The sequence below is a fragment of the Mycteria americana genome, chromosome 1 (assembly GCF_035582795.1).
Source record: "Mycteria americana isolate JAX WOST 10 ecotype Jacksonville Zoo and Gardens chromosome 1, USCA_MyAme_1.0, whole genome shotgun sequence".
Lineage (NCBI taxonomy): Eukaryota > Metazoa > Chordata > Aves > Ciconiiformes > Ciconiidae > Mycteria > Mycteria americana.
In genome coordinates, this window is record NC_134365.1 from 38279858 (window position 1) to 38307263 (window position 27406).

The 27406-nt window shown below is 38.6% G+C and overlaps 2 protein-coding genes across 3 annotated transcripts in view; one reads left to right on the top strand and one right to left on the bottom strand.

The window, feature by feature from the left end:
* LOC142406305 (adipocyte plasma membrane-associated protein-like) lies at positions 1-17993 on the top strand. 2 transcript variants are annotated; one of them, XM_075495039.1, is made up of 11 exons: positions 1-44; positions 879-992; positions 1141-1230; positions 1755-1876; positions 5359-5457; positions 6923-7072; positions 7504-7616; positions 8835-8995; positions 9742-9937; positions 10717-10876; positions 17777-17993. In XM_075495039.1, the coding sequence occupies exons 2-11, from the start codon at positions 976-978 to the stop codon at positions 17782-17784; spliced, it is 1116 nt and encodes a 371-aa protein (XP_075351154.1). In that variant the 5' UTR covers positions 1-44; positions 879-975; the 3' UTR covers positions 17785-17993. The 2 variants fall into 2 exon arrangements, with proteins under 2 accessions (XP_075351154.1, XP_075351144.1); XM_075495029.1 differs by lacking the exon at positions 17777-17993 and having other exon boundaries at positions 10717-11540.
* GNS (glucosamine (N-acetyl)-6-sulfatase) overlaps positions 12226-27406 on the bottom strand; it is a 21261-nt gene continuing 6080 nt past the window's right edge. Inside the window, exons 6-14 of the mRNA XM_075495015.1 lie at positions 26739-26906; positions 22989-23071; positions 21512-21630; positions 20842-20945; positions 20346-20447; positions 19059-19166; positions 18245-18355; positions 16153-16313; positions 12226-15324 (exon numbers count right to left, since the gene is read on the bottom strand). Coding sequence (XP_075351130.1) covers positions 15249-15324; positions 16153-16313; positions 18245-18355; positions 19059-19166; positions 20346-20447; positions 20842-20945; positions 21512-21630; positions 22989-23071; positions 26739-26906 — 1032 coding nt within the window. The 3' untranslated portion in view covers positions 12226-15248. The remainder of the gene's footprint in view (positions 15325-16152; positions 16314-18244; positions 18356-19058; positions 19167-20345; positions 20448-20841; positions 20946-21511; positions 21631-22988; positions 23072-26738; positions 26907-27406) is intronic.

A 27406-nucleotide genomic window follows, 5' to 3' on the forward strand; every position in this document is an offset into this window, starting at 1 on the left:
GCCGCGCCGTCCTCCGAGGCGGGGGCCGCCCGCCGCGACGCCATGTAAGCGCTGGGCTCCGTGGGAGGGAGGAGGGCGGTGGCGTCTTCCCGCCCCCGTGAAGGCTGGTGGCTGTGCGTGAGGAGAGGTCTCCCCCGGGCGGGCAGCGGTGGGGGAAGTGGAGAGAGCCGAGGGCTGCGGGCCCGCCATGTTTTACCTCACGAAGACGGCGGGCAGGGCCGGAGCAGGGCTTTTCTGTTGTCACAGAGGGAGCGGAGCCGCGGGCCCGAAGTGGGTGCTGCCCTGCCTTAGTTGGGTGGGAAAGCCCACGGGCGAGTGGTTTCTTCCTATAAAAAAAACTCTTGCAGAGACACAGATCCAGGTCCTCCTTCCTCAGGAAATGCCTTTCAGCCCTTTTTATCCCATGTCCTTTAAATGCTTTGTAGTGGTTTTCTCTGACAACGTGTATGTTTAATTTTCTGGTTACGTATTTTGTGTTTCTTAAAAATGGTTTAATCCTCCCTAATAGAATTGGAAGAACAGAGGTACTTTGCTGTTTGCTTTGGTCTTTCTGTTGCTCTTTCCTGGGCATTGCAGCCCTGCAGCAGAGGAGATGATAATGGTTTGACCAGTTCCTTGAAGGCTGATTCATGTGAGACCCCATAGCTTCATATGTGCAACAACCACATTATGACTATATATGCACTTGGTAAAACCTGTTAATAGCAAATACTCCACTACTCAGCTAGGGTAAGGTTGGTAAAAGGCCTTAAAGACAGTAGAGTCAGCAAAGTTGGTCACCACACAAGTAACTGGGCTTGTGTCTCTGCCTACAGCAGTTATGTACTACTAGAAATACAACTCAGCAAAAGAAACCTTGTGGTTTTCAGCTGGTTCAGGAGCTGGATCGCCCATCCGGAGACTGGAGGAGCTCCAGTGCGGAGGCAGAGCAGGATGGCAGTATTGACCGTGTAGCAGCTGGGCCATTAACTCTCCATGGCAGGGATCACCAGGTTGTTGCGGTCTGCTTTGTCCGCCTTCAGTCTTAATTTTTAGCACTGAAATTTTTTAACTTTTGAAAAAAAAATTGACTCTTCTTACTCTCCTCCTGCCCTCCTCCTATATGTGCATGAGTATACAATTGTTTTCTTTTCCTCCCAGGTTCCCAGCATGGGGGTTTCCAGCTGCAGTCCTTGTGACTTTTGCTAGTGTTTACTTTTTACCATCTCCCATTGATCCAGAACCGTTCACGTATGTTCCCTTGCTTAATTTTAAAGTTCAGTAGCATTCTTGTGTTTGTTGGGCAATATCCTATACTTTTCATTCTGCAGGAGCATATAAAGCATGCTACTTAAGTTTATATGCAGGAGAAGCTATGTTTCTCATATAAAACTGGAAAATAGAAACACTTGTGCATTTCAAGCAAAACCATGCTGACCAGTGCAGTATTCATACATACATGTAGAGAGATTGTTAGTAGATCTCAGACTAATGATGGGAAATAAAACTCTCTAGGAAGATGGCAATTTTTATGTTTGTACTGATTTCAGGAAAAAAAAATATCCTAAAAAGTCTGTATTCTTTGTAGCCTGGGCTGCAGGCTCCACAGAATTGTTAATTTAGTTTGAAGTAATAGTTTTAACAAATTCTTTAATAAAAGAGAATACCTTGCTACTGGTGTCTCTGGAATAAAGTCCTATTACTTTCTCTTCAAATAATTTTATAGCCAATGTTGTCTTGTTTCTTACATCTTATTTATAATTCATTTGGTGCAGTTTTGAAAAGCCACCTCCTGCCTTAGTTGGGTCATTGCAAGTGAATAAAAAGCTTCAGAGTGGACAAAGAATCTTCACAGGACAACTGAAAGGTCCTGAGTCTTTTACTGTTGATGATGAAGGCAAGTAGATAACTTCCAAATGGGTCAAGCTATACATCTGCTACATGTCATACATCTGATACATCTGCTTGGTCAAGTTATTAAAAGAGGAGACTTTAGAAGTTTAAATCCAAATAAAGAAAAATAGGAATGTTTGCTAAATGATTGCTCCAAAAATATTGTGGCAATTGTATGTTCTTCCATATCTTCACATTTATAAATATTTCACTGGAAATATTCCAGAACATTTTGTTGTCTGCTGCTTCCAAGGACACAGCAAACATCCTACTGCTATATTAAAAAACACAGAACCACAAATTGGCAATATATAGAAGTTGTATTAAAATATAATTTTAAAAAGTTGTAAAATGGCATATTCTTTAAAAGTAGCATGCAAAAACAGCTAAAGATTTTTGTGGGAATTCTTCCAAATGTGAGTCTAAGCTTGGGCTTTTGACATAGACCTCGTGATAAGCTTTCCTTGGTTTTTTTCCGTTTCAGGTCTCCAAAAGTAGTGTTAATTTGCTGCTCGAGTTCAGTTACTGAGTTCAACATGCTCTTATTTCAAAAGCTGTTATTGAACACAGAGCTGAAGAGGGAGGCAAATGAAGCTGTTTTAAAATTTGCATAGTTAACGAAAACATATTTTTAGAGCGGCTTGGAATATAAAAGAACTTTTCGCAGTAATATAAAACCTCCTTTTACCTATCCACATAATTCATCTTGGTTGTTTGGCAGCTGTGCGGTGGCAAAATGGTAGGTGCAGGAACCTTACAGATAGTGGGAAGCAGAGAGCTGAGGTGGTAACAGGTCGCACGTTTCACATCTTTCCAACCACTCTCTTACCCAGCATGTGAACAAAGTAGGGACTGCAATGAAAGTTCAAGCCAAACAGAGGAGAGACGCTGTGATCTTCTGTTTAGGGGACAGGTTTAGTGCTGTGGACTCGGGACTTACCTGTTTTGGAGGAATTATTTTCCTCTTGATGTGTAAGTGGATAAAATAGATCCCTGTAGTAGCCAGTACAGAGAAGTAGGCAACTCCCAGTCCAGAGCAGCTTGAGCCAGGCAGTTCTGACACCCTCCCTTACTGCTGGTGCTAGTTTTATGGTATTTTTCAAGGAAATATTGAATAGCCCAGGAAATGTTTGTCCAAAAGATACCGTCTTGCGTGCTACGGAGGTGAGAGGTAATCATCTGGAATGTTCTTGTTTGCCATTGTGCAAGCTGAAATTAGAAGTCTTTTCAGTCATAGCAGCATAGGCCTGGAAGGGACCTAGCTCAACACCTTGCATTGAGGCACCCATTCCTAGCAAATGTCTTCTCAAAGCTGTTTCCTTCCTGCTTTCCTCAAAGGTGCTGTTTTAAATTGTCCTTTTATCACACTTTTTGTTCTCTACCTCTTCCTCTACAACTTTCAGAAAGGGTAGCGTTCATAACTGGAGTTTTGCAGAGTATATTTCAAATATGAGGACTAATCCTGCAAATGCTCTGTGTTGCCAAATCTAACCTCTTTCATTATGCTGTATAAAACACTGTTTTGGTTCTATTTTTTTTGAGTGTGTTAGTTCTACCATGGATTCTTCCCGGAATTTAAGGATGTTTTAGGAGACTGTATTCAGTCAGTTGAAATCATACAGTATGACCAAGGTTGTAGTAAGTTTTGTGGTGATGTTGCCTGATTTCCATAGGAATAAGACAGGATATTACCGGTAACTAGAGTAGTTCTGTTTTGCCTTCACGTTACTACAAATACCCATGAGAGAAGTCTAGTGCAAAACCCACTAGTATGTAAATCTAAATATAGCATCATAGCCTAGTGTGTAGCATGATAGAAAATAGCATTACAAGTCTAAGATTTCTCTCTTCAAATACAGAATCTGATATGTGATCAGAAATTTCAGCTGTTTCCAACATGCCTCGGGAGGCATTAGAATGCCAGTATATTTTATGACAGCAAAGCTCAGCCTCTGTTTTTTCCCAGGCAAAGTTGTTGTATTGAACAGTGGCTCTGAAGTCCTCCCTTCAGATAAACAGGTGCTTTCTGTATGCCAGTAATCCTAGACAATTCTTTTCATCTAGATCTGACAGCTGATACTTTGAGAATCTGTCCTATTTGCTCATAACATTTTTCCATAGATGTGAGTGAGCAGATGCTAGACATTTTTATATCTGTTTATCTGCTCTGGTGTAAGTGCTCACTAGACAAAGTCAGAATCTGTGTTTTTTAGTAATATTGGCACAGAAAGGTAGCATAACTTCTATGGAGTATCTTTTAACACCTGTCGCCAAGTGACAGTGCACATTTTTAAATGTAAACAAGGCTGGGGTGAAAATGCAGGTCACATGTAAAGAAAATAATGTCTACTTTAGTTCAATCTATGTATATAAAAGACAAATCAGGGGAATGTTTCCTGTTAACAGACTTTACGCTAGAAGTGTATTTTGTTGAACAGTAAGTCTAGGATTGGTCACGTGCATTGTACTATTTCAGAGCCTGGACTAGTCAAAAGATAGGAGGATGCTATTTTTCAAAGGTGGGGCTTAATCACTGCTAGTGTTTTTCCTTTGATACTCTACACAGAAGTTTTTGGGGTTAGAATACAACGTCAAAAGATTTGAAGACTTCTTGTGAGGTTTTTGCCTTGCTAATTTAAGCACTTGAAAAGCAGAGGAAAAAGCAACCGCTGAGCCGGTATCCAATAAAAAAATGCTTAGTCCTTTAATGCAAACTTACACATTTCTGGTATTACTCTGGTGGTTCAAAACCAAAGCAAAATATCACCGCTTAAAAAAAACCCAAACTTTTTTTTTTCCCCTCAGGATTTTAATGTCCTAGGAGAAGGGTTACTTTCTTGTTTTGGATCAGTCATTGTAATGTTTCCCTTTCATCTACTGAACATTTTAGCTAGCTGATAACATGGCAGAACCCTCAGGACAAAAAGGTAGATCGTGTGAGCTCTGCTAACGCTTTCACTGATTTTCACTGACAGTATGAGAATATCACTATGAATCTTTAGTCCCGTCCTTGATGCCTTTGTTTGCTGCTAACCCAGAGGAGTCTTAAGATAGTTTCTACTGTATTATGTTTATTTAAAATAAACATATGAACAATTAATATTTTTTCTAATCTCCAATTTATTATTGCTCTTTCTGCTTTATAAAATTATTTTTAAATATATAATTTAATATAAATAAATACATAAATATTTATTATATAAATATTTTATTAGTAGTATATAAAATTTAAAAATTATTTAATTTTAAATTATATAAATTATTATATGAATATATAAATAATATAAAAATAAATAAATAAATAATAGATAAAATTTAAAGTAAGCTGTATGGTTTCCTGTCTGTTTCATTGCTTTGTGTGTGCATAGAATATATAAATTAGGAGCAAGAAGGAAGGGCTCACAATAATGAGGAATATCCTTCTTTTATAGTGTCTTATTTGCCTTGGTCCCTTTGAAAACAGTCTTCTAATATACTTATTTTAAGGTAATATCTACACTGGTACCGTGGATGGGAAACTGTGGATGATCAGTGGTGATCAGCTGCATTTCATTACTCAAATGGGGCAGGATATGCCGGAATGTGGTGAGCGACAGTTTTGATGTGAAAATGACAACAAACTTGTTCATATAAATGTCACTGAATGAGAAATTGAAGTGCTATTTTAGCTACTGTTAACATTTTCTGAATCTTTTGTGCAAATTTGTAAGAGAAGCCTACTGCTATCTTGTAGTTTTTCCTAATGTAGGCAGGATTAAGGCATAATGGCACACTTCTCTAGCCCTTCAGACTGACTTGGATAGACTTGCCATGGATTGCCATTTAAATAAAGAACAACATTTTATAGAAGTCCTTCTATATGAAGCTTTTTGAGGGTGGTCTAAAGACATGATTTATCCAATTATTTTCCTGCCTCAAGGTCAAAATGTGTTTTAGAAACATTTCAAATCTTACAAAGGAATCAGAGACTCAGAATAGCATGTCCTGGTACCACTAACTGGACTGCAAGGTCACATTTTCCTTCCTTACTTGTAAATGAGGAAGACAAACACTGAAATGTTTACGTTTTTATCCTGTTGCTTTTTGATGCTTTTTCAAGCAGGCCTGAAAGGCCATTAAAATAGCTGATTGGCTTTAGCCTGGTTTCCTAAAAATGTGACAGTTATGTAGGTGCTTTCCCTATCCCCAAAGTCCCTGTGCTGTGGGCTAGTCTCAGCTGAATTTGAAAGAATTCTCAAAGATTACGGAACTTTTTTGAGTCCTATGTAAATAATCGACTATGTGGAAGTTAAGAAACTAAAAATGAAACCAAAATGATCGTTCCGTTCAGAGTGAGACCAGAATTCAGCTGTTAACTTTTTGGCAGCTGTCAAACAGTCAGTCAGCTTGTGTTACTGATGTGTTACAGCTCTAGTGAGCTGTAATGTATGTGGTCCCTTGCTTACTGGAGTACTAGGGGAAAATACGCATTTCGGAGTAGAGGGCATTAGGTCACAAAACTGTAGGGTGTCAAGCTTTACTAATTTCAGTGCTCTCAGGAAAATTATTCACTATAAAAATACTAAACGTGGTAGATCTGGTTTTTTGTAGTTTTACCTGAGGATTACTTACAGGATTCTCATGTCACCTCTGGAACTTGGGCACCTCTGCTGAAGGGAAGTAGTTAGTTAAATCTTTCCTAAAAGCGTTTTTTCTCCCATCTTTTACTTGGGGGATATAAATTAAAGAGCAGCTAATCCATTTTGTTTTACTGATTTAGTAATTCTACCAGTTCTTCAGTCATCTTTAAAGTTGTCTGCGAAAACAGAGTAGAGCTGAATTTCTCTGAAGGTTGGGAGCAATTTTTTTCTTAAGTAACAAGGAACAGAGATGACTAGACTGACATTATACTGTCACTTCCTTTGCAAGGTACTTTTAGAGACAGTTTAAGGAAGCTTTTAAAGATCTGGTTTATTCAAGGATGATAGTTTAGTGCTTTTTGGCCTTTGCATTTTGGCATCTTCATTTTGTCAACCTCCTGGTCTTACACTTGTTCCGATTTGTATCTCAGGAACTCCAGACTATGAACCAATATGTGGCCGGCCCCATGGAGTCCGAATGGATCAGGATGGTAACTTGATTGTGGTGGATTCTTACTTAGGCCTGCACAAAGTCAATCCAAGGACAGGAGAGAAAACCCTCCTGCTATCGAGTGAACAAGGTGATACTATAGTTAGTGGGGAAGTAGATCGAGCTTGGATTTGGTCCTCATGCTTATATATAAATTGGAAGACCAAGGCACTTAAATCACTTGAGATCAGTACTAGTGACCTTGGGGACTGGAACTGATTGAAAGCTCATTGGCTTTATATTTTTAAGATTTGTTTAAAAAATAGAAGAAAACCAAAGCAACAATGTTTGTCAGAGGCTTTTGCTTTGGTATGTGTTACACTGGGCTGCAACCTGAACATATTTCCCTGCACATGAAAGTAAGTTGGAGTTGGACTTCAGCTTGGGACAACTTAAGGATAGCCTTAACTGTGAGATTTGGAATTGAAACATCTGAAATCTTAAGCTTGTGTGGATTGGAATAATTTTGAACACTTGGTGGTTTTGTACTTATTTTAATTAGTAGTAATTTTTATTAACTAGGTGTGGATGGACTTCCTTTCAAATTTCTAAACGGATTAGAAATATCAAAGAAAAATTTGATTTATTTTACGGATTCAAGTAGCAAATGGGAAAGACGACATCACAAATACGAGGTGAGATGAGGTAATTTGTGGCCATTTGTTCAGGCAGCTTAAGTGTTAATTTTTGTGCTGGCAGCACTGTGTACCAGGCTGCAGAAGAGACAAGCTTTTTTGCTTGTGCTTGTGTGTTTTAGCCAAGCATGCTATGAATGCATCGTGTTCAAGCCCTGGGGCAGAGGATGGGCTGTGCTATTCTGTAGCGGCTCTTTCGGGGGGGGGGGGGGGAACCTTCCCAGTATGACTACCCAAAGAAATTGTCATGTGATACATGCTGTAAAAATCCAGACTGTAGTGTTAGTTTCTCTCTGGATACCATTACAGCTACAAGCATGCTCTTATACTGCAGTAAATGGAAGGTAGCTAATAGCTGGTGTACTTGAAGGTATCTTTTCTGTGTAGTCATAGCCTTTGAGTAGAACTTTATCTAGAACAAACTGTTGGTAAAGCTGAAATTCAGTGAGGTCACAGACTTAAAGTTTACACTGAGTCTTGTCTTTACTACCAGAATTGTGGATAAAATTAAGCAAGGAGAAAAATCACATGAAGGGAAATATATTTAATTTAAGCGGTGGGAATCAAGATCCAAGTTATTAAAGGAAAAAAAAAGAATAGTTGAAATGTCTTATGTGTCACTTGCTGTTTCTTAAAGCTATCAGAATTATTGTTTGGTAGTACATCATCTTTGCGATTTAGTATTTCAGACTTGACAAGGGTTTGCCAGTACTAATGACAAACATAAAGGCAGTTTCCTCTTCACAGGGCTTATGTTTATATAATTCAAAGCTGCCCTGCAGATTTTTAGCAGAAGAAACTTCTTAAAAATATTTCATGTCAGAAGTAAAATGTCAGCTGCTTACTTGCTTTAGCAAAACACTCATGAATGCTTTCCGGTTTGATTTGAAGAAGTTGTAATTGTTCACAGAAGCCCGATAGGCCTCAATGTTTTGCTAAAGCAAGAACTACAGTATAACGTGTTTTGAACACTGGGCTTTATAACTGCCACGTTCCTCTGTTTTTGCAAGAATGCTGTGATCAGCCTGGGAAACCACATGAACAGAATCCTTTGCTCCTTTAGTGGTGCAAACTTATTGTTTTTATAAAGATGCCATCTGCCATTCTGTAAAGTCTGCTTTTATGTACTTTATGTTAATACAACTTCTGAATATTTTCTGTTCTAATTGAAACCAGGTATTTTGATAGCCTAGTTTTTCATTAGATGTATTGATTAAGGTAATCGAAACAAACCATCTTGGTCGCCTCTTGGCCTATGACCCTGTAACAAGAACAGGAAGAACAGTGCTCAGTGGCTTGTACATGGCAAATGGGATTGCACTGTCTCCTTATGAGGATTACATATTAATAGCAGAAACCAGCATATGTAGAATCATACGGTATGTTAAACATCATTCTCCTCCTAAATATAAAATCTTACATGTTAGTTTATATTACATGTTTTTAATCTATTTGTAGACATGATTTTCTTGTTCTTATTTTTCTGGTTTTTGTTTTCAAAAAACATGAACTGAAGATATGCAGTTAACAGGGTTGCTATTGGAAACTTAGTCTAAATTACTTTTTTCTGTTGCAAGAGTCACAGGTTTTAGTTAATTTAGGTAGAGATTAACAGTTGCTCTTTCTACTGCCAAATGTTTTTTATACCTATTTACTGATATATTGGGCCCTAATTCCCTCAGACTCAATTACAATTATCCCGATGACTCCATTATTACAGTTACAAAAGACCTCAGAGGACAAGTGTCACTACATGATTATGATGATTAGCGTAACACCCAATTTTCCCATTTTAAAGGGAATCAGTGTTTTAACAGTTTTTTATTTCACGGAAGTTCTAAAGCCAAATTTAATATTAGTTTTCATTTAACAGGCATATTTTGTATGCATAGATTTAATAGAACAGGGGGGTAGTGTTTATGTTACATGTAGAAAAATGAGTTTTTTGACCAATCACCATTACTCAGGTTTAGTCCCTCTTTGCATTTACTACTTCCTGCAGAGTCCTTTTCTGTATTTTGAAAAATTCTTGCATGAATCAAAATGATGGATCTTCTATGCTGTTAAGCTTGCTGTATTTTGCAGTAGCCACTCTTAACTCATATACCAAATTCCCTTTTTGCAGCTATTGGGTGAGTGGTGCTAATGCAGGAAAAAAGGAAGTTTTTGTGGACAACCTGCCTGGGTATCCAGACAACATCAGACTATCAAACACAGGTTTATACAGAGTTGGAATATCTACTACTCGCTTTCCTGGTTTCTTTTCTCCTTTTCTGGATGCCTTAGGACCGTATCCATCCCTGAAGAGATTTATTGCAAAGGTAACTTTGACACTGTGTAGTATTAACTATCAGTGTCACAAAAATGTTGATTTTTTAAGCATGAAAGAACTTGTTCTGCATTAGGAAACACAAGAGACAACTGTTTAATCTTTACCAGCCAGCGTCCCAACACATACTAACATTGATTTTTCTGGAACATTTGAGGATTGTTTTCTTTTTTACATATTAAAACACAGTAGTTTTACTGTTGTGGTAATACTGGGAAGTAGAAAAATCAGTATTGATAAAAGTAGTCCATCATTGCAAGCTCTCAGCCCATTGTTTATAGCAACATGATATTGTCATGGCAGGTGAAGAACCCTTTACACAACATATGAGGATTTTGCTATAGGAATCAAACTCTGCAAAGTCATTCTTGCCAAGCAAGAGTCATGGAGCTGGTTATGATTAACCATGCTGCCTTTTCCCTAGAACTTGCACAGGAAAAATGCTTAAGTGGGTGATTCAGTTGTGGTCCATCAAGTCCCTCTTATTCCTGTCTTTAGAAAATGGGTGGCTTTTCAGGTCAAACAACATCCACACCTTGAGCAAGCAGGCACTGACTGACTGTACTTTAAGATTAGTGAATGATGACTGGACTGCCAGCTTTAGACACAGTCCAGTGGATATTATTAAAAGATTAAGTGACAGCTGAATCCGACTAGAGCAACACCTAGAAAGCAATACAGTAGCATTGCCATTTCTTTCTAGTCATACAGGTTCCCCCCCCTGCCCCTTGAATGGAGTGTTAATGCTGTGTGTTTCTTTTTCTAAAACAGGTGACTCCTTTATCATTCTACAGCATTTTTCTTCACAAACATGGCTTGTTCTTAGAAATTGACAACAAAGGAGACATTGTGGCAAGCTTCCATGACCCTGATGGTAGCATCACTTGGGCTGTCAGTGATGTCTTTGAGCATGATGGGAAGGTGTATCTAGGTAATACAGAGCTGCCTTTTCTTGTGGTGCTACAGTAAACATTAATAGTTTTTGTAAGCTGTAGCATCAAAAGAAAAATAGCAGTGTTGTTTCAAGCAGCTGTTAAATATTTTTTCTCTACTTAATGGAAGACTGCTACATCACTGAAGGAGAACTGAAACCGATACTACATGGTTAAGCAGAAATGAAAATACAATGCAGAAATACTTGTTTTAGAAGCTTGTGAAAGCCTCAGACTTAGATAGGTTAAAGGTACCAAATCACCTTGCTCTATAGTTCAGAAAAGTTATGTATATATTTTTAAAACAGTTGCACAGAATCATCCAAGGAATTCAACTCTGTAACAGGGATTGGGGTGAGCAAGTAGCATGTATCTTCTTGTTGCTCACAGGTCCCATTTTGGAAAAAGCCTTATGTAGGATTTTATTCTTCCTCTTTCCCAGAGGCAGAACATACTGCTTTTAATTATGAACAGCAGTTTCTCCATTGTCTCTTTTATTAAAGTTTTCCATCTATTCAGCTACATCAGTTTCCAAGGAATTATCAGCAAGTACAGCTTGCATTTAAATTTGTTCTCTCACCTCAGTGTTTCTTCCTGGTGCAAAGTAGTCACATGTTGTCTTGCTAGATGCTGTACATAAGGTTCCCTGTGACCACAGAAAAGTTGACTAGTGGCCATTGTTAGGCAGCAGGGCAGTAAGCAGAGAACAAACTTATGAGTTAGGAATTCAGTCTTTAGAAGTGTGACACAGTTTGATCCTTTGGAAAGGTTTAACTGAAATTCAGTAACAGAAAGGTAGGAAGTTTGATAGGCAGTTTATTTTTTCTTTCCCAACAGTGCAGCAGTGAACAGGGTCCTCTGGAAGGGCACTTTCTAACCAAACATTCAAAACAGCAGAAGTTAAGTATGCTTACAACATGCTACAGCAAAGTATGCTCACATACAGAGAGTAATACAAATAAAATTCATTTTAATTGAATCACAATAAACAGCTGTTTCATTATGATAAAATATTGTATTTAGCTTGTAGAATCAGTCTTAAATTTAACTTGATTGAAAAGGTATTATACCTGCTTTGAGTGTGTGTTTGCATTTATGTGTCCCTGTTACAGCTTTATTCCTCAAAATGAAGAGGCCCCATTTACTGGGCCTATCTATGCTGGGTAAGCATGTACTAGCTGTAGTCACTTATGCTGAAGTGATGATACTGAATGTTTTTTTTGTTTAGGATAATGTAATAAAGTTAGTAACTGTATTTCTCCCTGTATAGTATCTACTTTATCAGATCAGATCATTAAAATTCACAGCTCTGCTTTTGATAATGATGATTTTTAAAAAATAATAATAATAAAAAAATCACATTTTACCTAAACCCAACTCTGTACCAGTAAGGCCCTTTCATTTAGCCTTTAGTCACAAGGTACAGATACAGCCCTGGTCAAATAGCATATGAAATAGAATATCCAGGAAGACCATTTAGTTTTAAAATCACTTAGTTGGGAATTAGATCCGGATACGAGTCAAAGTTCCTTCGTAGTATTTTTTTAATCATCAAGGATAAGAATTAACACTGTTCATTCAAGGCTGTAAAAATACTCAGAATTAACTGCTTCATGGAAACAGGCACAAGACAAGTGACAAAAAACTCCTCTAAAAGCAATGGAATGGTTCCTGTTCTTCTTACAACTACATGCTTTTGCTGAACAGTTCTTAAGTGTTTATCAAAAAGTGGGAGTGAGGCAGATATTTTCCTGAACTGCTGTTCTCTTTTTGGTTAAGTAAGGACTGATTAATTTCATTCTGAATTTCACTTTAAGACAACATTTGACAGACTTCAGGTATAGTGTGGTTCTCTGATAGTGAGTGTGTTAAGTTATTAAGCCTAGTTACAGACAAAATGCTTTATAGGTGTGTGCAGATAGCAAGAGTGTTAATTTGGGTAGAACACCTGATCACACATACTAAATAATCTCTATCAGTTCTGTCAACCTTCATGTTAGTTATTAGGCAAAAAGTAAATCATTCAAAAGAATTTCCTTGTTATGGCTTAAGATCACTAAGAAAAGATAGTGTTAGTTACACATCTCTACCCATAACAAAGTTGTTTTTTTTTTTTCTATTAAGAAGCATCATAACACACATTACTTACACTGAAACTTAACCCAAGTGGAAACTTGACACATTACCTAGATTAGATGGAACTGTTGAGGGTTTAATGTGCAGCAATCAATGTATTTCTCTCTAGCCTCCACACAGCTACCAAAATAAAGCTTAAACAAAGAACAAGTCTATGTTGCTAGAATAATCTGAGCAAAATGCTACATAAATGAACTTCAGGTTTACCTCAGTGTGCAAGAAAATGCTTGAGAGCATGAAAACAACTTTGGTTTTGTTTTTAAAGACAAAACAGAGCCTGAAGGGTATTGATGGGCAATAACTAAGGCTTGAGAAACAAAGAACAGGATAAAGCTACAGTTGTAGTGGAGGCAAAGAGAGTCCTGAGTATTTGAAAGTGTGTAAGTAGTTTGAGTATCCAAAAACCTCTGCATTTATACAGATGCTCCAGCTTAAGAGTTACCTTTCAAGTGATTTTTTGGTCTCAATATTTGGTCACTCTAGAGATTTGAAACAATGAGTTAGATTTGAGACAAAAGCTCTACAAAATCTAACCTGTAGACCATCACAGAAGTTTGCAACTCCAAGCTACATGAAAGACAACTTCTGTGCTTCAGAATTAAAAGCAAAGGAAGTTCAGCTTATCTTACTGTAGCATTGCTTGTATCCAGTTTGTGGATCTGTGCACCAGGGTATGCACCTTCATGGCTTTGAAAGAGTCATACTTTGTTGCCTACTTAATGATTACTTAGTAGAAGGTTTTATGTGACAGAAGTTGAAATCATCATGCTCTCTATTCAGGTGAAAGATCTGAAATAACTAAACACTAAATAGTTGTGTGTCAGTTTGTTTGACAAGGGAAAGATTATCTTGCCTGATAACACAGTTGATTTGCCCACAAGCAACATGAACTTGTCTTGCAAAAGATGCACACTTTCCAGAAGGTGTTTTGCCAAAGAATCCATACAGAAGTCACATGCTAACACAAGTTTGGGTGTTTTTCAAGATTTAGAAAGATATGCAAGTTTGGGTGCAAGTGATGACTGCATTTCAGATAATCCTAATCAGAAGGTTGAAAAGACAACATCACCCTTCCAAAGGGAAGCCAAGTGATAATGTACTGCAGTCAGACACCTGACGTCAGTCCTTTGGTGTGAAGGCCACTTACTGCAGGTTCCAAGTAGTTATGTCTCAAACAAAAAGTAACACTCTATGAAGCACTTAAACTGCCTAAAATAGCCCTCTTAGCCTAACTGCTAGTGAGCAATGATTTATTTATTTTTGGCTAGTTTGCTCTCAAAATAATTTACCTTCAACAATCTAATCAACACAAGATGTTAGACAATTCAAGACATTTGGAGGTTAGAGACAGATCAACTCTACTGTGGTGCCCTGGTTTTTTGTGGATTTTTTTTTTTAATGTTACTTTTGTTCATATATTAAAACAGACTTAAGAGTTAGCTCAAAACACAGGCACGGTTATATGAATACTTGTTAGTCTCAACACTCTTGTTTAACTCACTAGGAAGCCTATATTAAACCCCAAGAGTTTTTTCAGTAGTACGTAGTAACCCATTTCAGCATTTCAAACTAGAAGGAGGTTGAAATTGCATTCTTGTTTGCAAGCTACCAAAGCTGTCCTACAAAATTCATTGGTCTCATTTGAAGTGGTCTCATTGAAAGAGAATATTTAGCATACGGATTTTAATTCTGCACGAGACACTTGCTAGTCAGATCCTACAGTTTTGACTAATGCCTTCCTATGCTATTTTGGGCTAGTTTGCTATTGTCATTAACAGCTTTGAGCTCAATACAGGAAACCTATAATTAAACATAGCTTTTAAGAAAGTCTGTGACACTGAATATGGGTGAGCATTACTGTGCAATAGCACCTGCCTATCTAACCCAACTCAAATATGCATTTATTGATTTTTAGAACAAAATAGACTGTTCAGATTCACAGGCATAGGTTCACCTCTGTGCCTGTGATATGAAAAGGTACTTGAAAGACAAAGGTGGTAATCAACTATCTGAGCAAGACAGATTAGCTGTGTCTAATGATTTAGTTACAGTTCAGCTGTAAAATACATATTGCACAAGGCAACCAGCTAAAGACAAGGTTTTTTCTTCCGCACAGGGTTTGAATAGCCCATTACAAGTCTTGCAGCTGCGATCAGCGAGAATTAGAGACAGACCTGCTGCAGTCACTGGAGAAGCTGGTCAGTGGGAGCTGATTGCAAGAGGTTCTTAAGTGCCTTATAAGGACTGTGCAGAAAACCTCCGAGCCCGAACACCGTGATTGCTGAACATGAGCCGTGGGTCAAACCTGTACCTATAGAAAGGAACAGAGTCTGTGTGAGCTGTGACCAACACTTCTAGAAATAACTTATTTCTAGAATAAGTCTGGTACAAGGCTACACGTATATTTGCTTTCTTGACAGTATGCAGTAGGGACAATCTCTCTACATATTACAACAGATGAATTATAACAACACACAACTAAGGAGCTGATAGTCGCCAAAGAAATAAATACTAGCTACAACATACCAACAGCATATTGGCATGTATAACATTAAGCATTCAGGAAATGCATTTAACAGCAAGCTTTGCTGCCTCAAACTACAAACTTCTGTAGCACAACTGTAAGGACATTTTAAATAGCACTTAAAAAAGCTTCAGTCCAAATGATTACTGAATTTTGAGGTAAGAAGTGCTATTCACTTACAACAGCTGACTAACATACAGCTTAGGTCCTGCAGGAAACATTCTTTGCTAGCAGCATCTCCAGGAACAATCATAGCAAGTATTTGGGAAATTCCTGCCTACAGAAACCTGCAGAGCTTCCCCTTGTTTGCAGGCAAACCTGAGGTCACTTGTCTCTGACTACTCAGCACAGCTGTAAGCTTCAGCTATTCTAAGTCAACAATGGCTGACAAGATTAAAGGAGTAGTAGTAATACCATCAAGTTATATTTGGTACGTTAAATTAAAATAGAGATTAAACATTAGAAAAGAAGCATCAAGAAAGCTTCTCTATTAAACAACAGGATGTATGTCAGTAATATTATATTCCATCATAAATACCCTCTATAAAAGTTTAATTTTAAAAATATATAGTTCTATTTAAAAGTATTATAATAATTAATTGAACCAGTGTTTACCCGGGATCGAAGACACCTGGTGTACGGCAAGTTGCTCCTGAACAGGACTGCAGCATCATTAATCGATAGTTCATCTTTTCTAGAATTTCTTGATCAATCGTTTTAGCAATGTTATTGATCTGGTGTGGATCTGCAGTCAAGTTATACACTTCCACAAACACCTGGAGAAGAAAGTTCCTGCACTGTATTAAGTCCTAAATGCTGATTAACATTTAATCATATTATTTGGGAAGAACACTATAACAGCATATAGTCTCAACTGTTATTTTCAACTACATTGCAGCATCCCCACACATAAGCCATACTTAGCCATGTGGCTAAGCAGTCAAAGACAGGAAAGTGTGTAGGTAAAGCTAAAGTTTTGTGATAGTACGGTATTGTTGGAAAGTTTTTACTTCCAGCTGAAGTGCTCATCCGCTACACTGTGGATTTTTTTCTAACACATAAATGGAACCCATCTAATGACTGTAAAACCACAGCAAGAGGCCATGGCTAAGCTGGCTGTCTTTTCATTAATGGATCTCAAAATACAATCAAAATACAATCTCATGACCATCACAGCACCATTATATGCTCATCAGGCACTTCCAGCTCTCAAACTCAGACAGGTGTCTTGACTACATGTACAAAATATGCTGAGCACAAGTACGCTATAACCCTAACACAAGAAAGCTTTTTTGTGTGTGCACATTTTGAGAAGATTTTTTTGTGTGCTTTGAGAAGGTTTATCTGGAGGATTTTAGGGTGGAGTTGTTTTTTGGTACATTAAATCTCTAAACCATTCCATGGGACAAATACTTGCCAAACATATCAAGAATTCAGCCGAGGTTTTGTCTGCACTAGATAGGGTGGGAGGCATGACTGCAGATGATGTTGATTAAAACTGGCTGGGTTGTGTCTAACTTAAAGATGCATCTGGACAGACTTTGGTTGCAAGCTTGCTTGTAAGGTTCACTGCAAGGTTTTAAAAGCCACATTGCTGCATCTTCCCCTATACCATTAGTCTTAATTTTGCTGACCTAGCTAAGCTGAATGACCCAGAAATGCCACAGCCATACCTTCTTACTGCGAAAAAAAAAAGTGACACGAGGTGTATTATCAGATCAACTTTGGAGTCTACTTTTACAACGAAAGCTGCAACACTCATTTAACTTCATCATAAATGGTCAGAAAGTGGAATAATGAAGGGCAGGGTCTGCTAATCAGCATCTTGGTCTCCTATACAGTCTTCCTTGCTATCTTACTGCAAAAACCACCTTGTGGGATTTACTCCCCTGCTCTAAGTTGTTCATTGTAGACTATCAGAAGATGTTTTGTGTGGTGGCATGATAACTGGGGATACCGCCTGTTTATGCATTTATTGCACATCTGCTGACAATGCAGTTTATTAGCTTTGTGACCCGGTCGCCTCACACCCAATATGCTCTCTGAAGCAACTGTGTGCAAATGGGCACAAGTAAAGATCAGCCCTGTAACACACCAAGTTTTGTGCATACAGCGGGTGCTCCACTAGCGAGATTTGAACAGTTTCTGAAGTGGGACATTATGTCCCTTATACCCAAACAACTTAAGATAAGGTTAGAGACCTTTCTCACAGTTGTAACTTAAATACTTGTTTTGCCAGGCAAATAAGTGAGCAATAGAAGAGAAATGATCAGCCTGGGATTTCAGTTCTTCCCGAGGAAAGGAGTTGCCACTGAACATAGGAATAGCAGAGGTACAGTGTAACAGAAAATGTTTGTCGTACAGAAGACTCTGCCACGTGGAATTAGGGTAGGACAGAGAGCAGAACCCAGCCCCAGCGCAGCTCCCCATGAGGCTGTTAGGTGATACCAGAAGGCGATAATCATAGTTTAGGCTATTGTCCCTTCCTCACTCCCCTCCCACCCCCTCTCCCTGTTTTTTTTCTTCCCAGAACCCCACCAGAGTTTTGGTCAAACATTCTCACCAGCAGATAAATACTTCACTGTTTATCCTGCAAGCAATGCTAGTCTGCTTTTCAGAGTACTTTATGGAAACCTTGAGAGCAGATAAGAGTGCAGACAGTCGCTAGCACAGTTGTGAACAGTTCACATCTGCTACTCAGACTTACCTCCCGGTCATCAAATTCACAGTACTGCAGATCCCAGGAAGTTGACAGTGTCCTTACACAAGCATATGTGTTGTTATAGGAATCTTCACAGACACAGTCTGGGAAGCAGTGCTGTGAAGTGAGCAGTGAACAAAAACTTCAGAGCAGGAAAAAAAGTGAACTAGCAACCCTTTTCCTAGAGCCTATACCAGCTCAAGCCAACTGCAGTTAACTGATGAACACCAGGATCTTAGTCTAACACATGCAAGTCTCCACTGGGGATTTTAAGCAAAAACTCAGCTCTTCAACATTTGAGAAAGTGTTGTTAATGAACTCACCATGATCCAGTGCATTTTGTCTGGGAAGCTAATGTACATACACTGAAGAGAACAGCAGCACAACACACACTACTAAAGACAACACCGATGGGATGCTTTACTTAAAGCAAACCATCTTTGATTCAGGAAGTAGCCAGTGACTTAAATAATAGTTACATATAAGAATTGTGCAATCAGGTCACTGGAAGTTTAGAAAGAACATGACGTGACTGCTACCCACTTTGCCAAGTCCACACCTTCCTGCGTATTTCTCCAACCCTGAGGCCCTACAGATTCCCACTGAAAGGGTGACTCTGTTCTGTACGGTCATGTGGACACACCAGTTCTGCGTGTCTGGATGTCTCCCTCCAATTCTTAAATGCTGCACAGGACCTACAGAGCTAGCTCCTACTTACCAAGACACTGTGAGCTTACTTATAGAACCAGGTGAGTCCACACCACAAACAGGTTTAATTCAGCAGCTATTTTCTAATATCAACAAATCTTGTCCTGCTTACTGTGACACCAGGTCCTAGGCCAGGACAGGTAGGATCACTGCCGTTGTATCCTTCTCCTTGGTACTCCACCAAGAAATCTGATCTCCACGTCACATTTTTGTCTCCTCTCTAGGACAAGAAGTTAACATGACTCAATATTCACTGCACTGTGAAACAGAAGAAATTCTCCGTGCCTGGTACAACACTAACACTTCTCACTGCTTACAAGGCACTTTGAGTCACGGTCCCTAGTTTGGGTCAGTCTTAAAATAATATTCAGCCTTAGGTTAGAATGTCTTGTGTAGCTGGAAGACAAGGATCCAACCCAAAAAGTACAAAACCCTCACAAGAAGGTGTACTAAAGTACTATCTTGAATTTACAAAGAATCATGCAGTAATGCAAAATAGGAGCCATGTGTTTCTCTTTGGTTTATATGAGACTACCGCAACAGATGGAAAGAGATACCCTTGGCATAAGAAAAGATAAACAGCTTTAAGAGGCAACTAAGTTTTAAGCTGCTCTATTTGTAGCTGCATTTTAAAAGACAGAGGGAGAGGGAAGTTTAAAGTTAATATACAGCACCACCACAGGCATATAGAGCAAAACAATGAGTTTCACAGTTTTGATTCTGTCAGAGTTTAAACTAGATGCCTTTTACCTGCTTCTGTCTAAAGAACAGCTTAAGGCTTGGATACAAGGTTTTAAAAGCAAAGCACTGTTTTAAATCTGGATGATCTCCTACGTTTCCAAGTAAGCTGCCTTCAATTTATAGACTAAATTTAATTAAAACTAAAAGGATCAACTGCAAGCAGCTTTATTTAAATAGGCTTCTGCTCACTTATTGGAAAGGTCAGGTTTACTTTATAAAACTACATGCATTTTTCCAGAGTTTAGGGGGAAACACTAGTTCTACTGAAAATTGAGGCAAACCAAAGATTTAAGTAAGAGCAGTTTGCTTTTCTCCTATGTTTATGCTGAGAAATCCTAAGGAAAAGGGGAGGGAAAGATGCAAGGTGGAAACAACATACAGCCTTCAAAAAAGGAATTACTACCAATGGCAGGATTAGCCAAAGGATGGCACAACTTTCTGTTACAAAATGACCAAAGTTGTAGGGCTTACCAAAATACATCTGCATTTAAACAGCACGCTTATTTTTTTCACTAAGCCACAAACATCCCGTGTGAAAATGCCATAAAGAGAAGAAGCTGGGTTATGAGTCGACCTAGTCTATCAAAGGAAGTAGTCTTCACTTTGAAGAATAACCCCTGCAAGAATTACAGGTTACTATCCCTGTCCATCTACTTACCAACAGCGGCAACAGTGACATCCCATCCATCTGGGTCTTATTCAAGTCATACCCCGCGATATCCAGAATAGTGGGACCCAAATCAATATTTGCAACAAGCATCTGCAGGGTGAGGAAAACTTAGTTCAGAAGACCAGAACCAAAAGATGTAATGAGACTTCTGTATTTTAAGTACTTGTAATTTTAGGTACACCTAAACACTACTTAATTTCATCTTTATAGGCTAATGGACCCTGTAACATTCACAGGCAATGGTAGGGTCTTTGGAAGGTGAGTTTCACATCTGTTTTATTTCTGTAGCCTGCAATTACTTAAATTTACTGATTCAAGCACAAGCACACAGCTTTTTAGAATGAGGTCTTTGCACTTTCTATCAATCTATATATTTCGTTTCGTTGATACATATATATGCAGGAGGATGAATTATTACCTATAGTTGATAACTGTGAAACAATATTAAAAGTAAATCCATACTCTGATTTAACTTCTTTCTTACCTTGTTTGTCTGATTTGGTTTTATCCCTGGTCCTCGAACTAGCAATGGAACTTTGATATCAAACTCGTACAGCTGCCGTTTGTCTATTGGCAAGGAAAACTGGCCTATACAATAGAAAATGGAAAAAGTTAAATGGCTTCTTGTTTTACATTTTAAGAGTCTTGTGTTACATAATTTCTAGCAACCAATTTTTTAAGAAGTCAGAAGAGGTTCTTAACCTGAACTACATTAACAAAGTGGAGGGTAGGAACAAACAACTTCAAAGTGTAAGCTGTATCTTACAAAGTTTAACAGCTTAAATGATGCTGCATTTTTAGTTGTACAACATGACAGACAGGTCTTTGACAGATTTTTACTGGTTAACTCTTTCATGGCAACTCTCCCTACAGAACACAGAGACCCTTCCTCCATTTCTGTCCTAATTTTATGTATACCAGGATACAGTGGTAGAGAATGCTAAAAACCGCAACGAAACATAAACCAACCAAACAATAAAATCCCCAAACACCCCACACTGCAACTCCAGATTGGTTTGCAACTCAAATTAGTACTTCTCATGTCTACAGTTTTCCACAGCTGCTGTTCCCGTTTTCTGGAGTGGTCACAAGGGTGAAATGTTATGCGATTCCTGGATCTTCTACAAACATTCAGTAAGCATTGAAAATTTTACCAGTGTGGAAGCCATTGTCCGATGTGTAAAAGATGTACGTGTTGTCTAATTCTCCATTCAGTTCCAGTTTCTTCACTAGTTTCTCTATCAGGTCATCTACTGACAGCAGAGTTTGCCACCTATACAGACACAAAGTAATTCATATTGGAGTATGAAAAATTCAGAATAATTCTGACTGCAAGCGGGGCATTCATATTCTGCTTCAAGTCAGCGTATGCACAGTAAGTAGATTATTTTGCTTGCAAATTCTGAAAACAAACTTCATAGATTACTACACTGTACTATTTAAAGCTGCAATTTAAGATAGAAATAGACTGTTTGTCTTCAGTTCTTGTTGATTTTATTCTGTGGTGTCTGAGAAAGATGTCAAAATGCTGATTACTTCTTATCTGAAGACAGTCAAGACCAACTTTGAAGGAACACAGTGGCAAAGAGTCAGAGTTATCTCCTGCAAGGTCACTTGTTAGTTTTTTATGTCTAGTTTTTAATATTAAAATACAAGACTGCCATGAATTTTATTGTCTATATGGCATCCTTTCTGCTTGAAAACTACATCAGCTATTTTGTATTACTCATGCAGTATCAGGGTCCATTATTCCAGTGTGTCTAAAGCCTTGAACAGCCACAAGTTATTCTTCCCTTTGTCACAGGGTCTGCCATTGAGACAAGTGACGACTTCTGGTAAGTGAGTAACAAGCCTCCACAGACTAGTATTATGCTGAATTAACTAGAGTTATTCAATTCTTGGATCCTGTTGCCTCCAGGCTTAATTTAAGATTTGTTGCATAATTTTACCAATAAAGCAAGAGCTTGAAAAAAACCTTCAGTTTCCATCTCCAAAGTGACAAGCAAATGCCTGATAACTGCTCAAAATGGAGTGCAACACTAAGTTAAGCTAATGTTTGTTTCACAGCTTTAAAATAAAATACACCTACAGTGTAAACAAATACCTTTCCTTTCTATTAAAGGGGGAACAAGCTGTATCTTCACGTTACTCCCCACATCCCTTTTTATAAAAATGAATCAAGCACCTGCCTTGGCCAGTCAGGTATTCCCATGTGAAAAGACCACAGACTGAGAGCCAAGCTTAATAAATCAGATTAGCAAGCAGATGAATCAATCACATTTGACATACATCATGTAAGAATCTGGAATTCAAGTGAAGATAAGGTCACTTTTTATGAAAACCTGTCAAGCACTGAAAGAAAAGCAGTAGAGATACCAAGCATGACTGGTCTTTTTTTATGATAAATGATGGCAGCATTTGGAAGCAAAATATTTCTGAAGTCAATGACAAGTTTCTTTGCAAAAAGTGAACCAAAAGTCAGGTCTGCTGAGACAGATGCCAGAGAAATATTACAGGTAATTTGACATCTATTATCAGACTTACTACAACCCTTTTAAAAAAATACCTTTTCTTTTTTAAAAAACAATAAAAATTCTGAGTAGAAATCTTAAGCAACAAAAACATTCTTACCGCTTTCTATAAGCATCATCAAGAAACTGTATTGAAGAGTTAGTCATTGGAGTCTTTGCTTGTCGAATTAACCAGTGCTTGTTCTAAAGAAAAAAGACAAAAAGATTAGTGTAGGAGAGAAGTACCAGCTTTTACACCTTTCTTAGACCAATTACAACAGAAATGTTGTTTAGGGTAAAACATCCACATGATCCCTGTGAAATAGCCAGGGAATGCAATCAAACTGACCTGACTCCAGTTTTCCCTCTTGGTTCATGCAAAAGCTAAGTTGCAAGAGTAGAATATATTGCAGCTCCATTACGCTTGGTGAGAAGAAAATAGCTGTGGATCTTTTCAAAGCAGTTCAAGGAAGAAATTTGTGAAAGGAGCTAGGGAAGGCTCTCCCAGAGATAAGTCTGATAGCCTGAGACAGGTCTGATTAAAAAAAAATCTGAAGGATTGAACAGCATTGTAAGATTGGACTTGGTTGTTCAAGTGAGGTTCTTTTGGGACTAAGATTTGTGAGCATCCTAACATAGGTAGAGAGGTGGGGAGAAACTGCTGCATCAAAAATCAATTCGGACTACCTAATTTATGAACAGTTGAGGACAAAGATCTGTAATGGTGCCACTGTCAGATTCTTGGTAGCCTATGAACTCAGGGATGGAGACTACTAAGAGGAACAGAAACATTACCATTTTATCTGGATTTTTTGACTCCAGAACAAGAGCATTTCTTTTGCTGAAGCGTTAATGATTCTTCTAGCCACATACCCAACTTTCAGAAACAGCTCCTCCCTTTCTCCTCTCACCCATCCCCCCCGAAGTAACGGAGATGATCTAACTCATATGAAAAGTGATAGTCCCACATCCTGAAGCACCAGTCTGAACTGGGTCAGCTGTTGTACAAATACATGGGAAGGTCTGTTGTGAACAACCTGAAGGTTAGCATTAGTGGGGAGCAGAATAAAGGAGAAAGTCATGTCAATACAGCTGTATGCTTTTTCATTTAGTAGGTCAGAGATGATCCTCTCATCACCCTCAGCTTGAGCCTGTGTTTGGTTGGTCACTCCTCTCCGTAGAACCTCTTGTTTATGCAATTTCCCTCCTGTCACAAGCAAATGACTCTGAACAGGCTCAGGCTTAAGGGACTCACAATGAAGTGACTCATATCTCCTGCAATTATTCAGTTCTCCTGTTTTCTGTTCTTGTAGACTGAAGGGAAGATTTTTGGCATGGAGACTTAATACCATGTCCAGTTTATTTTAATTCAGTTGTATTCAGATCTCTCTTTTATGGCAGTTGTAAAACAAGTCTCTGGAGACACGCTAAGTCTATCCCAGCAAGAAAACTCACAGCACAATCAAGACCAAACATCTAGGACTTATGTGTTGGTTGAGAGAGGAAAAAGTAATGAAAGGCATCACAAACCCCATCCCCAGCTCAGCAGAAGTTCTTCAGAGAACAAAGGAGCTGGCAGTGTCACCTGTGCACCAGCCACCTTTCACAGGAGATGGGCTCAGGAGAGGCCCTCCACAAGGCACAACCATGCTGGGTAACTCTGGGGGCTAGGTCAACTAGTGCAGTAGAATCTTCCTCTTCTACGGAGTATTTTGTTCTTCCTACCTTTCTCTAAAGTTTCAGGAATTTCACACAGCACCTAAACATCTTTGTGGATTTCAATAAACTTCACACTGACTCAGAGTCCTCAAACCTGCTTCCCTGTCAGTCCCTGTCAAGTCTCTGTCACCAGTTACAAAGCTGCCCACCAATCCTACTGCCACCCTATGTCCCATTCTCAAAGAAAGTTTAGGAGACCTTGAGACAGAATACCATATCTTGCCAGCAGAATCTGAACACAGCTGTGCTCCAATTTTGCAGGAAAAACACTGCATGCAAGAGAAATACCCAACACCTATCTTTTAATCAGCTTCTCTCTCAGAATGGCTTAGATAAACTACTCATCTGGGCTGTCAATAGTCCTGCTTGGGATACTGGACAGCTACCTATCACTTGATATAGTTCACAGCTGAGGATCCTAAGCAGAAATTAAAGTGCACATCACTGGCCAGAGTCCGACAACAACTTAACTCCTGTTTTTCATGCAGAGACTCTGCCTAGATGGCTCCTTTTAGTACCCCTTGCCCACAAACTGTATAAGGAAGCTAGGCAACATTAATTTAGGAATCAAGACTGTACAATGCAAGACTGTATAACAAGCATTACAACATCAATGACTTGAGGATCTGAGCCTACGTACGTGTTTATTGCTATTGCAGGAATTGTGCTTGCCCTAGAAAACAGTGAAGCTCAAAGAAGAGTTAGGCTTCAAGACCACAACACTGCCAATTACAGAAATGCACACTGTTAATGATCGTAGCTATTTTGTGTCTAGGAAGAAGGGTAATGCTAGTCTGTTTCTATTGTGAAACCTAGTACAACTGCTGTATTCACAGATATTAACTACCAAACATTAAGTCTCTTATTTTGCCTTGTTTTATATAGGCATATGCAGAGCTTTTGCTTTTGCTCCACGTAAGGGAACTCCCCCACTGTATTTTTTGGCTAGCTGCTGACTTTGCTGGTCAAGTTATTTCTGGCTCGCTATTTTAAAAGCATTCTATTATTACAGTAATGAAGTCTAAGACAAAGTTAGGGATCCTTTTATGGAGAAAGAAAGTCTGATTCCCACTCCCTAGTTCAAAACTTAACAGGTTGGGCCAAAGTATTCGTTACTGCTTGCAGCCCTTTTCTCCCCTTTCGTTCATGTTTTTGTATCATGCTGATAAGCACATGGTCATTTTGCAAGCTACAGTCCTCAGCTAAAAACCAAATTCCACCCTGTACTACGTGAGTCACAGTGACCTTAGAAGAGGTATCACTGGGCTCCAGATAGGCATTTAGGCAATGGTATCTCTTAAGATTAGGAGCAAACCTCTAAGTGAATCAGTTGAACACTGAACAGTAGTGAGTTCTGCATTTTAAACTAATTGAATCAAAACCACAAAACCTCCGTAAGTTAAATATCTCACCAGATTAACTGTTTGTGACTTTCAATTACTGGCAAAGTAAGTGGCAGTGGATTAGTCTGAGCTAGACCATATTTGGCCAAGTTTACTGGCAGTGGAAGGTACTGCCCTGTCACAAGGATGTCTGCAAGTTTGTAACATTAGGCTCAGCAACTCAGTTACCAGTTGTTCCAACAAATGAAAGGCAAGTTCTCAAAGACCTTAGTGACCCCGGGACCTGTGGTTCATGACTGCATGAAGTCCTCTGGTTAGCCTGATACACTCGTCACCTAGGGCAGCTTTGCCATGAGCTCAAGTAACAGACCACCCACCCACATGAGCAGATGTGCGTAGGAAGACAGGGCTCTCGTTATTCTTCACCTGAGCCTTTGTGTAGCACACTACCTATGTGTTCTCCTGAACATACCAAAAGCAATGAAAGAACATTTTAAGAACTTCAGAACAGTCTGGAAATTGGACAAAAAATTAACTTTTTTCCATTTATCAATCATAATTCCATTGTACTGCCTTATCATTTCTGCCACTACATTTTTTTATTTACAAGATATTGGTATGCAAAAATCTCAAAGTCACAATAAACATATCTTACCCTGAAAGGCTGATTAACATAACTAAATAATGAGTAGTCATGGTATTAGCCTATTCTTCTCATTGTTTACACTTAATATGCAAGTCAGGGTCATTGCCTACTGCTCTCATAAGCTAGTAGAATAATCTATGCAGATTCTTCCTAGTTAGCTTACCTTTCCATGAATATTAAAATTGCTGTTTCTTGGTGCACTGACATTCAGAAAGCTCTTCGTATACTGTGGCGCAGCTGTCCAAGGGGAGTGCGGTGCTGGGGTCGAGATCATCATAAAGAAAGGTTCGAAATTAGATTTATACTCCAAGAAGTCCAATGACATGTTGGCCTGTGAACAGTTTTGTTGAAGAAGAAAAGTCACACCTCCAAAGGAAAACAGCAAGTATTTGAAAAATCCAAACTAGACATTCATAACTTATTTAGAGCTTTTTTAAGACATTTAAGCTATTTTAGAAACTTATTGCTTGCTCATCTACAGGTGTCCAGAACAGCATCTCATGATAAAAAAATCTCAAGTGTTCATGTTAAACAAATAATTTGTCCCACATCTCTGAATGACTTTCTACTTCAGACCTTTGCATTATTTAGACCTGGAAAGCTTATCAAAAGTTTGTGCTTTTTCCAGGTATCAAAATCCACCTAAACTCTGCTTTCATCAAGTGGAATTGGAGCTTGCTTAAACACGTCTGAGTCTTTCTGAGGCTCTCAGATGCCACCTCCTGCCTGATAGATCCCAGTTCAGCAGTTTCAATTGTCTTCAGAAATAGCAATAGTTCTGAAAAAGTTTTTCAGCCCCAGTGTTTATAGCGTATGCTCATTCTGCAGCAA